The sequence below is a fragment of the Labrus bergylta genome, chromosome 7, assembly GCF_963930695.1.
Source record: "Labrus bergylta chromosome 7, fLabBer1.1, whole genome shotgun sequence".
Taxonomy (NCBI): Eukaryota; Metazoa; Chordata; class Actinopteri; order Labriformes; family Labridae; genus Labrus; species Labrus bergylta.
The window spans coordinates 1,361,636-1,376,784 of NC_089201.1; the positions used below are offsets into that span (position 1 = coordinate 1,361,636).

At 39.2% G+C, this 15,149-nt stretch overlaps 1 protein-coding gene across 1 annotated transcript in view; it reads right to left on the bottom strand.

The window, feature by feature from the left end:
* Positions 1-12,146, bottom strand: part of nlrc5 (NLR family, CARD domain containing 5) — a 45,638-nt gene extending 33,492 nt beyond the window's left edge. The window contains exons 1-9 of the mRNA XM_020640495.3: positions 12,090-12,146; positions 10,782-11,113; positions 9,939-9,989; positions 9,214-9,303; positions 8,095-8,280; positions 6,043-6,197; positions 5,765-5,896; positions 3,019-3,334; positions 466-934 (exon numbers count right to left, since the gene is read on the bottom strand). Of these exons, the coding sequence (XP_020496151.1) occupies positions 466-934; positions 3,019-3,334; positions 5,765-5,896; positions 6,043-6,197; positions 8,095-8,280; positions 9,214-9,303; positions 9,939-9,989; positions 10,782-11,097 (1,715 nt within the window). The 5' untranslated portion in view covers positions 11,098-11,113; positions 12,090-12,146. The remainder of the gene's footprint in view (positions 1-465; positions 935-3,018; positions 3,335-5,764; positions 5,897-6,042; positions 6,198-8,094; positions 8,281-9,213; positions 9,304-9,938; positions 9,990-10,781; positions 11,114-12,089) is intronic.
* Between the last annotated feature and the right edge of the window lie 3,003 nt (positions 12,147-15,149).

Consider the following 15,149-nt stretch of genomic DNA (forward strand, 5'->3'; position numbering starts at 1 on the left):
TAACTTCAATTTGATTGTCATTGAACCCACAAAATATTCACTGCATTTGTATAAGTATTTCAAAGATCATTTAAAAGTGAAAACTGAGGGCACAAATCTAAAATGGTTTGATGTTTCGGCTACAGTGTTCATATTTAAGATGGACCCTCTTTCAAAGGACTTGGCGATTTTTATTACTTTAAACGTATTCTGTAAATGTCAGATGGATTGGCAGGTTGGCAGAATTATCAGGTTGTCATTTCCAGATTTTCAGATCTTTACAGTCCTGCTCCTATCAGCCAAAGAGCTATCCAGCTGGATGTGTACCTAAATACGTGTGGATGGACGAGGCATCAATCTCATCTAGATTACAGATTACTACAAAGAATTAAACAGTGACAAATCACATTTGTCAATCTGATTTATTAATATTCTATAAGTATGTCTTGCGAGTGATTGTGTGTTCATTACCTCAGCTCAACTCACCTTTGGTAAGGTCTTGTGTTCTCCAGCTTGTCTTTTTTTCCTTCTTTGTCAGGGTCACGGCGCAGAAAAGCACTAAAAACAGTGAGGTAGACCTGTGTAAGGGTGGAAGGCATCTGGGCTTGTGTGAGAGGCAGCTGAGCTCTACCATTAATCCCATCCATCCTATTGTCAACACTTTTTCTTCTTCCTTTGTGATCTTGCATTTCTTCATGACTCCTTCCTCGACTGCCCTCTGCTCCTTTTCCTCCTCCTGAAATCTGTCCTCCTTTTAATTCATTGCCTTTAGCTGTCCATGTCTCGCTTCCACTTTCTTCTGGCATTTGTGTCTCTCCTGGGACTCTCTCTTCCAGCAGTAAGTGCTCCAGACAGATGCAACAGATGTTGCAGTGGGCTGGGACAGATGACATTGCAATGAGGTGTTGATTTGAGAGTAGAAGATCTGCTGCCTGCGCCGCAAGACCTGGGTTGGCTTGGAGACATATGCAGTAGAGACACTTTATGAGCCGTTTTACAAGGTTTCAAAAACATCACTTTTTTTTAATCTTAGGCATATTGCAAAAATACACTACAGGATGCTGGAATGCTAATACATGCTTTGATTAGCAGCCGCTTGGATCAGTACCACTAACTTTTAAATTTTAAGATAGACCAACACAGATTTGTTCTCTCTTATTGATCTGACATCTTCACGATTGTGTAGGCGTGTTGAGACTGAGGATGACTGACATCCAGCCTCACTTTCCCTGTTAGTTTAATTGCACCTCATGTCTAATGCCAGACATAGCTGAGGCAGACTCAAGCTGAGCGGAGGTCAACACCAATAACTTGAAACATGTGTGAAGGCTTGCAAAGCAAATATCAATCATCTATCTACATGAATTGCATTTTTTGCATTAATTTCACATCAGTGTTTCCCCTAGGTTTACAGCGTTGGGGGGGGGGGACACGCCGACATGCCGACACAAACACCAAACACTTGAAGGAATCTTGGTGTTCATGTGTTACTTTTAATGACAGCTGTCTATTGGAAAGGTATCCTTAAATTACTTCTTCCCCTGATTTCCGACTCTATCCACTATCCTATCCCTACAATAAAGGCACAAAAAGCCCCAAAATAAATCTTAAAAAAAAAATATATATATAATAATATAATGTATAATGGTAGGGGAAACATTGCACATTCTAGACACCGCCAATAACGTTCTTTTTTAATCTATAGTTGAATGATTAAAATAATCTATCAAATAAGAGAAACTGAGAAGTTTACTGTTCCACTCTTTCAGCTCCATTCTCCTTGACTACTGAAGGAATTATGAATGACTGAGAAATTACTACAATTGGTGACTTATCCAATCAGGCTTTTTCTTGCAGTCTCTCTTGCTGCCTTGTTGACAGTATTTGCATCTGAAAATACTGTTATAACTCGTTTCACATCTCGTCTTAATTATCAATATGCATTGACCTATAGTATTTCCTTCAAAGTAAGAAGTCTCACGTCAGGTCAAAACTTTTTACTCACACACTGAGGATTCATGATTTCAGTGTCCAATCGTAATCCAAGAATATTACATAAATATTTATTAAATACTAGAAAGAGAGAGAGGGAGGGAGAGGGAGTGCACACCTGCATATAGACAGCGCAGATGTAAAACAAGAACAGGCAATTTGATCATGAGGCCTGGTGCGAAATAACTCCTTGTGTGCATTGCATTGCAATTTGCAGCTCAATGAATCTGAGAGCGGAACGGAAACAGATAGATTTTAGACTGATCATGTCCAAACAGGCTAAAAATCTGCAGTATATTACACATATATACGTGTAAGCCTTAATAAATTCAAGATGTACCAACACATGTTTTTTCCCTCTTCTGCAGACTGAGCATGATTGACATCTCCCCTCACTGTCCAAGTTTTAGTGCACCTCATGTCTACTTGACCCCAACTTCAAAGTGATCAGAGGTCAACACCATTAACTTAAAGCACGTGTGAAGGCTTGTAAGGCCAAAGGCAAAATGTAAATGAGGAAGTCGGATTTAATCATTTCAACGCAAAACAATTTTTTCAAACTGGCCGACACATTCAATGCTTGCTTAAAGCTAATTCTACCGCAGTTATACCATAGCCAAATAAACTTTAGATATCCTTACCAATCCAAACTGGTCCACATAGTGCTGAAGTACACTGAATATAGCTATTAGTCTAGATCATTTAGACGGTCCTAATCATTAGAGACTATTTTGTGACTGTTCCTCAAAAAAGGCTCAAGTTCCAAAAACACTGGGTCCTACATTTCCCATAAAGCACTTTGGCACTTTGAATGCATCAGCAAGAGATGGCATGCCGATGGCATGCCTGAAACATGGACTGAGAACTAGTTAAAATATGCAACCAGAAAAACCAAACATCATACAATCAAAACCTCCGCTCAGTAAAATGTAACAATAAACAGAAGAAGAAACTGAGCTAAAGCGAAACAGTGCAGTATGTGTTTAAGCTGACTCTGAAGAATGACATTTATCATAAAGCAAACATAAAAAGCATGCATGTTTTTACCTTTTACGTCAAAGAAGTTGTGCACATACTTCTCGACCTCTTGGTGGTCCCACCCCAACAGCTGACCCACTTTATCTGATACGCCTTCCAAATCCAGGACATCCCGTACACGGCAGGTGACCACCACGGTGCACCCTGGAAGAAGTTGACGATTTAACAGCCCTGAGATGAGGTCACTAACAAGGTGAGGTTTTGTTGGGTCCCACGGCTCTCTCTGCACTTCTGGTTTGTTGAGTTTGATGTGAAACTCATCGTAACCATCCAGCACCCAACAGCTTTGCTCCGGATTGGAGAGGATGTAGTCCACAATTGCTTGCTGCCCAGAAGTAAGAATATACATAAAATGTAAATATAAGAAACAAATGAAAAGTTCACCTAGCTGAGCTTAAAGTCCCCATGAAATGAAAAAATACATTTTCCTGTGTTAAATGTTGATGTATCTGCCGAATCTATTCAGTAAAGCATTTTCTGAATACTGTCCAATCAAAACAACTGTCTTTTCTCTTTTTAAGAAATGTATCAATCGTCTGATGAATCATCCTGCACTTGTGGGCTTTTACAAATTTTTCAACAAAATTAAAAAACTTTGTAGAAACTAACAAGCTAATCAAATTCATCCCGACGTTATGTCCCACCTTATATCTTGTGATTGGTTCTATCCCACTTCACTATCACGGTACGGCAGTTAGATACTCTTGAAGTTCCGTTTCATGCAGACTTCAACAATAGTGGCCTACGGGGTTGGAAATTATCACCTGTCATCCGCCAAATACGGGTGTTTTTTTTGCAGTGACGGTGTAATTTGCTCAATTTAGCAGTCACAGTGGCTGGTAAATAAAAGTAATGTAACAGTGATTTAAAAACAACAAATAGATTATCTTTCCTCTCATCAGCTAAATGAGTTACCCTTTGAGGACACGGCTGCATTGGAAACTCTAACCAGCCTATAATAATATAATAATAATAAACTGAAATAAACTTTTTTTCTGTTTTTGAGTGAGACAAAGAGCATGCCAGTATTTTATTTAATAGTTGAAACATCTTCCTTCATAAAATGCCTGTTCAATACTGTAAGCCTTGATTTAATTATATAAGTCATTACATTATGCTGCTGTTTAAAATTAAGTGGCAGGTAAGACAAATGAGTGACTGATTTATTTTTTTAAACCACCAGTCACAGTGGACAGTACGTAAAAGAGTTCATCAAGAACCGACAATGGTTAAAAAAGTATGTTTCAACTTCAAACTGATGTGGATGAAGGGGATTTTGAAGGTCTTGTGCTCGAATCGGATGCTCGTGGCTATCTCTACGAACCGCAATATAGCAGCGAGGCAGCTGCTGCCGACAGACGGGTGTTATGCCTCGGCTGCAGGCCACCGCCACTGGCTCAGCTGCTGCGGCTGCTGGCCACACAGCAGCCGAGCCGATGGCGGTGAGGATGAGGAGCCCGGGCCGGCTCAAGCTGGGCGGACTGGTAGTGTCGGTGCTCTCACTGTTTGCCTATGGACACAGACATAGGCTGTTTTCGAAACCGCGTACTACATACTACTATCTAAATCAGTATGCAGTATATACTGCATACTGCATACTGCGTACTGCGTTCAACAGTAGTATGTCGTATGACTGCCAGTCGTCAGTTATTTTGCAGTATGCTTGGCACGGTTAAACTGGTTTCCGGTCCTGGAATGCGGAAGTAAACAACGGCCCATCTGGAGGTAATTAACATAATTAAAATAAAACAAGTCTACAATCTCTCATATATTCTGCCATTTATACACAATGCCCTGGGTTGAAATATGATTGGCATGCTATTAAAGTTGTAGTATGCTTTTCAAACATTCAGGTTGAACTTTTATTCAGCTGTGAATAATATGTAGAGCAAGCCAAGGACCCTGTAACTGCAGCTGCTGGTCCAGCTGTGGCACATGCACTGTACAGTCTACAAAGCAGGAACATCTGAGGTGGTAAGACATATAAATATATGAACATAAATATAACCAACATATTTGTTATTGATTCATGCCCATAATGTGGCAAGATATTCAGTCACCGCCACGGACGAGTTCAAACAGCTGCGCTCTGGCATTTTGATCTCTGACCTGGCACTTTGCATTGTGGGAAACAGTACGCGAGGTAGACTGGTCCGATGCATACTGTACATTTTTCCCGAATCAGTATGACATCCTGGTATTTTTGGCATACTGCGGATCTCGCAGCTGTTCGCATACTGCATACTGCATTTCGACCAAATCAGTATGTACTAGTTGTATAGTATGTGTTTTCTGCCAGGAATTTCCAAGATACCAATTCCTTCTGGAAGAAATCTCGGAATCAGTTGAGGAAACGGCCTTATCTGTTGTAGTAAATGTCTGTAGAAGACCTTAGTGGGAGTGGCCTGCAGTGCTGTGCATTCTGGGAGTTGTTGTCTTTCATCCACATGAGCCAAAAAGACACTTTCTGCCTTTTCAAGAAAATAAACATGATAAATAAAATCTTACGTCATGGTGGTAACAAAGCTAGTACTAACTATACAAGCTATCAAAACAACACAGAAGTTGTACTGGCTGTCTAATTCAACCAAACTCGAACCAGAAAAATGGTGACTTTTAGGTATGCATATATCTGAAGGCACCAACTTCAAAATTTATTTCACATTTCTACTACTGACCAAATGTCAATACAGATTCATGTTTCAACGGGTGAAGTATCCCTTTAAGGTACTGCTGTCATATTACTACAGCCTACCTTTTCATTATCGTCTTCTCTTGGAAAGAGGTAGTGATGGAAGAGCAGATCGAACAGGGAGAGAGGGTGGGACAGTAGGGCTAGCTGACGGAACTCTAGCAGGACAAAGAGGGAGGATGAAGGGATGGGGCCCTGGGTGAACAGAGAGAGGGAGGATGAATGATCAAGAGAATTAAATACATTTACTGAAAACATTTGGAAAACAAGAAACAAACTAAGGCTCCATTTAAATTAAAGGGATACCCACTAATATGTATTTATGTGAAATGTAGACTTACTAATCCATGTGCCCACTGCTGTCCTAAACAAGACATCAGCAGAGTTTTTCCTGATCCAGCCTGGCCGAGGAGAACTGTCACCTTTCCTACACATCCTTGAAGGAAGGTCTCCAAAGTCACTCTGGCCTCCAAAGACCCAAAATCCACATCAGGCTCTAAGTTTGGTGGATAAAATGTTTAGTTCAGTTAAAGCAGATTCAAAAGTATTCATGATAGGAGAAGCATCATGTCAGTAAGAGCAGGCTGAACGATAGAAGATGCATTCGTTTTAATGTCAGTTTTTGCATGCATCAAATTGTCGCTTACACATTGCAGTTCATGGCAGGATATTTACATCCCTGTGAGCCATGTAACACATGGAAGTGGAACGGTGCAGCCAAGTCATTCTGCCACCTATCTGTCATTGCAAGAAGTATTAGAGGCGAAACAGGGGGGAGCCTGTGGCGATGTAGCGCAGAATAGTGCTCTGTGTGTATGTACATGTGTCTGATCATGTATGTGAAGCCAGGCCCGCCCACTGAAATGGCTGGGCCCCAAAAAGGCCAAGTGATTGGGCCCTCCCAGGATATCATTTAAGTCAATGTATGCACATTCGATCATTACGGTTAGCGCTAGCCTCCAGGCTAACATTAGCTCCCACCAGCCGAAATAAGTTTGTAAACAAGTCCTAGTTGGGGTCAAATGCCCGAGCCTGCGCCTCTTTTTTTCTTTTTCTTTCTGGCATCTTAACTTTGTGCAAGTCATTGAATGGATATTCTGATTGCAACATAACTGGCATAATAATAAAGTCTACTGGGCCTGCTTATGTTGATAACATAACAAGATAAAAGGGCTCATATCATTCTAAGAAGATGGGGTTTACATTTAGAAACAGGCTACATTTCACTGAAGCAACATTAAATAAAATGTATCTTTTGTTGCTTTAAGAGGTAATGGTGAGTATTCAGGTGTAAAAAAAAATGTGGTCATTGTCGCTTAAAATTAGGATGTACCATGTGTTTTTGCTAACCTCAATCAGCCCCCCCTCCATATGACTGGGCCCCAGAAAGCTTTCCCCTTTATCCCCCCTTATGGGCGGCCTTGTGTGAAGCTCCCACTTTTTGTTTACACTAAGTGACTTTCTTATTTGTGCTATGCTGTTAGGACGCACTCACACTAGCAATCTGCACTGTGCCTAAGCATGCTTCACCCCTGAAGTCCAGTTCATGTGACTAGTAAGAGTGCAAATCTGTACACTTCCTCGCCCCTGGCACGCTTGAAAGAGGTGTGCCTTGGCATGGTACAGTTCATGCACGAGCACAAGCACGAGTACACAAAGTGGACAGCCTTCATTATGGAGACATCCAACAGTGTTCTGTCTGTATCTGATTAACATGACTCAAAATAAGACACAAAGTCAGTAAAGTATCTGTCATGTTCACTGTGTTGTTCTCAGATGTTTGGATGTGGACTCAACCAAGTGTCCCTTTTATTTTTTTCATTTTTGAGTCTACCTGTCTTGTAAACTGAGTGCGCTTTATAATTACGTATAAAGCTGTTCATGTGTTGTATTATGAAGTTATATACAAGAGGTATGTATTCATGTATTCAGCCCCGGTGAGTCCTGGAGAAGAGTGAGTGCATGCCAGCAGGGGAAAGGGGGTGAGGGACAATCATGCTTAAGCACTGGACAACTTTGCCTAGTGTGAGTGCACCCTTACACAACAATGTGTACTCATGACACAAGTATTATCATGTTGCATAATCTGTCCTTACTGTGCTGTTCTTTCTGTTTTGTTTAACTATTGTAAAGTGTCTTTGAGTTTTTGAAAATCACTTATAAATAAAATGTATTATTATTATTATTATTATTATAATAATAAAATGTGGAAGTACAAATGCTTAACGACAGTGGATCTTTGTTACAGCGCTGTTGTAGAGCGCTGTAACAAAGTTTAAAAGGGTGCTACATTAAACTGTATTAAATTATTCATACAAATATTAAGAATTCAAAATAACTTCAAATTGACAGAATATTCCCGGTGTACAATAAGAGGAAGAATGTCTACTAACCTGGTGTTCTGCTCCCTCTGTCTGTGGATTCAGGGGTTTGATCAGGTCTGTCTCTGCCTCGGTTTGATATTCTCGGGCTTACCCACACATTCTCAAGTTGAACATCCTGCACCAGGAGCTGGCGCTGTCGCTCCCACTTCCTCAGCAATAAACTCCTCACTGAAATGATGTACTGCTCCCAGTGATCTGTGGCAGAATCCATTGCACAGTCAATGTTTTATATCAACACTTAAAAACTCCCGTTATACAGGGATTTTCTGTTCCTATGTAAGACACACACATCAACACTCAAACACACACACAACACTTCCCTAATATTTAAAGTAAAAGATAGACTTCGAGTAGACATCATAATTCAAGGCAAAACAATGAGTGTCCGTAAGAGTGTGTCTTTCTAATAAAATGACTCACTCAATCCAAAACACTCAAAGCCTAAAAAAAATGCTCAATCAGGTGTTTGTCTTTTGCATGAAATGCACAGGCAGTTGGTTCTTCAGTTTTTTTTAGCAAGCTTGTTTTGGCTCAGCAGGAAAGATGAGTGCGCTGCATTAACCCTGGTAATTGAATACCCAGTACTAAAAGATCACCATGGCTGAGATGCCTGGAGTACTCTCACATTAACACAAGAGCCTGGTATGAAAACATCCTTTGGGTTTTAATGTCTGCACAAACTCATTTTACATGTAAATGGTTTCGTCTTCACAAGGGTGACAGGCAACATTTATTTTATTGTGAGAGCTTGATAAAGTGATGTCTCTCTCTGTCACTGCTATCTCACTGGGCAGGCAAACACACACACAAAATCACAGTGCTTTTACCATAGATGTATACATAATAAATATTTAAAGATAAGTATTAATTGATACCTACATAAACTAAAAAGGTACTGTATGTGCTTGTTAATGTATATACAGCTATAGTAAAAGGACATAGCAGTACATAGAGCTTTTGTTACAGGACAGCAAATGTCAATGAGGCCACAAAGGCAACTCTGCAACATTTGTACCCACAATAACTCCTCAAACTTTAACGAGTGATTGACCATTTACAAGGTTCATTTGTGCATGAAAATGTAGCTGCACTGCAACAAGATTGAAGGGTTGAGTGTTTGTGTTTTACCAATCCGTGGGCGTTTGATGAGCTGCTGCAATGAAGAAGGCGAAGATGGCTTCTCATTATTTTCACTGGACTTAGAATACTCCTGGGCAACTTCATTGCAGAAAAAAACACACGTACCAAACATACAAGTCAGTAAAAAAAACAAGTATCAAGTGCACTGCAAACATGCTGCATATGTTGCATACCATTTACAAGCCCTCACTTTTACTTTCTAAATCAGCAGGAGATTCTGGGGATTCCCACAGTGAAACAAAAGACAAAATCATAAGATTCACTGAGCACATGATGATCAGTGCCAGACTAATTGCTTTTCACTTTCAGTTTTCCAAACATGATTAAATTTTCATTGCAGTGCCTGCTGAGGGGACACTACAATGAAAATGATTCAAAATGAAGAGAAACAACTTTCACTTACAATATGACCACCACAGATCACTTGACTAATTTGTGAGCCGCTTTGGTTGTGCTCAACATGTACAGATACAAAAGAGGAAACAAACTTTCTAGGGTATTGAGAGATGTAATCAAAAATGATTGGATGTGTATGAAAGTAAGTAAATAAAACACACGAAGTCAACAGATGAAATTATCTTTGTTTTCACACATTGGAGTGTAGCTGAGCACAAGCAAGATTTATAATTTTCCAATGATCAAGTAAGAACAAAACAAACATATATACAGTATATGTTGCCTTACAGAAATTATGACAAACAAACATTAACTACCTGTGTTACTCTGAGACGCTGGCTCTGTGGATGGACACTGTGTGACATCAGCTGCAAAGTCAAACACAGAGAGACATACTGTTACCCTGGCCAAGCACAAACACATGTTTTTTTTTACTAATATAGGCAAGCAATTATCTATTGATTTCACAAATGTACAATGCTCCATGTAGTGAAGTAAACAATGCAAAGCATCTATGGTGTTAAGGAAAAATGAAATACCAGTAAGGATGACAACCATGAAGGACTGTCCCTCTTGGAAAGGTTTGTTTTAACAGCGTTTAAGAGTTTTACTCCAAAGAGCAAGCATGTGCAGACAGTTTAAATATTACTCAAACTAAGAGACGAGTAGACTAGTTAGTCAAGTTCACTTGGTTACATGACATTTGTGTTGAATCTGTATTAAAATCTTTTCTGGCACCTAGACCAGAAAAAGAAAAGAAAATTTAAACCCATTAAGAAAAATGAAGCCACAGCTAATGTGCATTTTTTAAAGGTTCTCTTTACTGCACATTCCCATGACCTTTTCTTTAACATCCTTCGTGCCATGTACTATATACCGTACTTTTCTCAACACTCTGATCTATTTTCAAATATGTGAGAATATTTTGACATGTGTGAGTCATGAATGAAACATGTGCTATGTGTGACCTCTTTTGTCGTTTACGGCCTGTTTTGCACTCCATGTAGTGGAGTGTAGGCAACATGACACTGTAGTTCATTCAGGATCAATGGGACTGAGGAATCTCTCTCATAGTAAACTGTTTCCACTGAGTATCAAAAATACTAGACAAGGATTAACATCACTTTTTAAAAACATTTATAGCACCATTTTATACTCACTATTTGCATATCCAGCCACTGACATGAGCCTAGACTCCAGGTGCATGGGAATATTTTCACACAACAGGCACATGCTCTGAAGGAAGTTGCGACATTCTGCCGCATTGGCCAACCTGAAGTGTTCCAACATAGATTTGATATGTTGTGCGGAAGGGTCTGCATGGTTGATGCTCCACCCAGCTTCATTGGGCATCATTTGGCACAACTGCATTATAACTTCAGGTGACTGACTTTTTAGGATGTGGAACAGTTCAGAGGATTCCTGAGCTAAGACGGAGTTCACATTATCTTCGTCAGGGTCAACCTCCTCATCCATGGTCAGCCTCCATCAGCTGGTGCACATAAAGTGAAAGTCATGAACACAAACATTCATGTTAAACCAATAAAACTGTTATTAAACTATTTGGAAATGTTTTGGAGGTCCAACAACACATACACATAACCATTTAAACATACTGGGAGCTGCTTTGAATCCTTGTTGTTTCGATAAATAAGGAAAATGTCGACATAAAAAAGGCTGTGAGTGTGAAACAAACGTAACCTGACCACTGATACATTAATAAGGCAAATTTGACCACTGATACAAATTATATAGCCTATCTATACAGCCACAGTTCAAAATGTGGATATGCATAAGTGGGCACGTCCATTTCTCATGTATCAGTCGGCCAACCTACTGCTCCTGTGTTAATTCAAAGGATTTAATATACAAAACTTTATTAATAGGCAATATTTGACTTCTTTAACAAGTCAATGGGAGATGTTCATATACAAAAGCTTGTCTAACGACATCAAAGTAGGCGTCATAGGTCGGCACTTGTATCTCAAATTTGCCTTATTAATGTATATTTATTTGTCTTTTCTTTAGTTAGAAAGTTAAACGCTTTACTATTACATATCACCATATTTTGGGTAGGCCTATACTGCGGTAGATAAACAAACAGTTTCTCAAATAGTTTCAATCGCAGTCAAGAAGAGTGGCGTGTGCGTTTGTAGGCTACTGCACTTTTTTTATACGTTTTTTTATGTAGTTGAAAGACTGTGGTTATATTTAAAATACGTTTGAAACCTTTTTACAGTTGACATGCCTTGTTTGCACCGAGTAACATGACATTGTGCTTTACCCTACCAGGATATTCTCCTGCCTGTCCTGCGGTAAAGTGAGGTCATTTAAGGTAACAAGTGTCGCGTGGTAGGTTACCGACTCTTTCATCTGCAGCTGAACACAAACATGCTGCATTGAACGGTGAATTTGAAACTCTATGAATTAAAAGTTAGCTCACAACGATATATAAAATAAATACTCACCATATGCTGTTGTCGTATTCTGCTTAGCCCACTGCAGTCAGCGTTTCTATTATTTTAAAACGAAACTAAAGGGTGACGGTATCATAGTTTTGGTTTCGTTTTTGTGCAGCAGCAGCTTGTATTCAAAAAAAATTAACTGCCAGAAAATGATTGCGGAGGAACGAAAGAAGGGACAAGTTGTTTAACAACTGAATTGTTTCGATTAGAGATGTAATTCGTTTCTGGCAAGACATAATAACATAACATAACATTTAGGCAATAGGTCTGTGCAGCAGGCTGGACTGGTAATCTAGCATAGCCTACTGGGCATTTACCGCCGGTTTAAAAAAAAAAAACCTTGAAGAAATTGCATGGATCTCACGGAAGTGATAAAACGGTAAACATCTTATGTCTGGGGGTAGATCTGTACGGAAGAGGATTAGGGCCACTGAAAAAAATTGTTTCTGATTTTATTTTTTTTATTCTGACTTTAATCTCAGAATTCTGAGCCCTAATCCTCTGTAGTAGATCTGTGATGACAACGTATGTGAAGTTAATACTTAAGAAAGTAAAGTTTTGTTTTTAATGACGGATTATTACAATACTGAATAAAATGAAACGTCATCATCGAAACTAGATGTAGCCTTTATGCAACAGAAAATAGTGGAGTATGGTCAAAAAACTCAGTCAATATGCTGCAAAAAGTCCAAGAGACTCTGCAGTTCTTAGAGTAGGCTTCTGCACTCAGCTACTGACTGTCATGAATCTTCAGGTTGGGGGGGGGGGGGTGTCACCGCCATACAGAGAACAAGAGGAGCAGGTGTGTAACAAGGTATAGCGGAGGGGAAACCGTGCACAAGACGTAGGGAAGGCTATACGTAGGCCTACTTCTTGAGTAAGGATTTCTTTTACCCAGAGGCTTCTGACCACTGCTTATGTTTCAGCTTTAAAGTGGTTCTGAGGAATAATTACAAACATGCAGATTTATAGGGATCACAGGGATGGTTAAGGCTACAGGTGTGTTTTGCTTGACAGGTTCGGTTGTAAGAGGCTGGTTTGAGCAAAAAAATCCACAGCCACCAGTCCAGCACTGGTTATTTAGTCCAGCTGAGCTCTGATAGGGGTCAGTTATGATCACATGAAACATCACAGAATGCCTTGTTGATTCCCAGCTTCCATATCCACCACATAGCTCCTGTTTCATTTAAAGACTAGAAGCTCAAGCAAATACTTGCATAATGTACAAGTAAAACTTGAGCACAGTTCAGTAAACAGCAACCCTTGCTACTCAGATTACTTGATATATGACAGAGGGCCCCCGACAGAGGGCCCCGATAAATGGTGCTTAGAGAGACTTAGCATGTGTTTCTTCCTGCAACCCGGTTTAGAGGACAAGTGTGCAACTCTGTCGAAGTTTCTAATGGAGACTGAAACCTCTCTCAGAGTATATTACAGTGCTTGGAAAATGAGGAATTTTAGATTTCAAGCGACACAGACATTCCTGTGAGATCATGTCAAGTGAGATCTGTGGACAGACATAAATGTGCCATTTTATAACTTTAAATCAATGCTGTAAAAAAGATGACTAGGCGTAATGTTGGTTGTTCGTAATGATAACATTGTGACTCATATAGAAGTCCACAACAATCAAGATCCCCATAATGATAAAATATTATGACGAAATTGCGTGTTCTGCTGCATAGATTTGTAAGTGCTCTCAGCGGGACCTGACAAACAAGATGCTCTCTCTCTCTGAGCTGATTACCTCTCAGACTTTATACAATTTTTTTTGGGGGGGTCACAAATAGCTTATGCCATAATTGGTCAAAGATCTTCCACATTTTCTATCTCAATTTGGTAACTAATGAGTGGATGAGCTTTTTACAGAAGCTTCAACAACTGCCTTCAGTGTCAAAACTGCCTCCACCACAGTACACCACCTGACCTCCCAGCTTCTCTCGCTCCTCTCAGTACTCCAACACATATCCTATTACAGTGAGCCGGCGTAATAAGATAGATGCTTTACAACTTGTGTTAAGAGAGTTACAAAAAAACACCTAATATAAAATGTCAACACATGTTTATTACAATACTGAAGGATTCATGGACTTGTAATCAATGCCAACTGGCTTGTACAAATGTTATCTACACAAAGATAGTAGCTTTTCCTCATATTGGTGTATTACTTGGGAATCAATTCTGAAAGTCAAAAAAGAAATCTTTCATTGGTTGATAACAATTATTTTGTCCAAGATTCCCACTTGAATTCAGCAAAATAATAGTCATGTTTGGTGAGCATACATGATTAGGACAAAACTTAAGAATCTATGCTACACAAATAGAAACGCTCAACTGTTTATCCTGAAAGCAGCCACAATAGTACGGCTTTGGCATCTGACCAAATGAGGTAAACCCTGGAGTGGGAGAGCTTTGCTTGAGCCATCAATCAGCCACTGCAACCCTTGTCGAGGCAAACTGTCCCCTGAACATAAAATCAAATTAAATTGAATTTGCATATTAAGTATTATACTTAATATACTTGAAAATTAAGTATAATTATCATATTTATTTCCAATTTGGTAAGTATTATACCAAATTGGAGATACCCTTGACCTGGATGTTCAATATAAAAACATTTTTTAACAGAGCTTGTTGGCAAAAATTTGATTTTAATTAAAAAAAATGTGGATATTCTTTTTGGTAAGATCCTTCCAGAGGAGCATGATGCAATATCATTTTATATATTTTTTTTTTTTTTATTAGTTGTAGTAATAACTTTATTATTATGACCATTCGTCTTCTTGAGATTACTGTAAATGATATGTTCTGAACATTTTTCTTAATATCTATAATTAACACATTTTCTGTACTGGGTTAGGGTTACGATTTTGTATGTGAAATAATCAAACACATTTAGTGACATCGTGTTGAGCACAGAAAAAAGTAGCATCATACAAACGTTCATGTTACCACTTTCAGAATGTCTCATTTAAAGCAGTACTCAATTTTGATCAGAATTTATTTTTTGGTCAGCAACCTATCCAAGACTTAACCCTCCCCTTTTTGACAACATGCCAACTA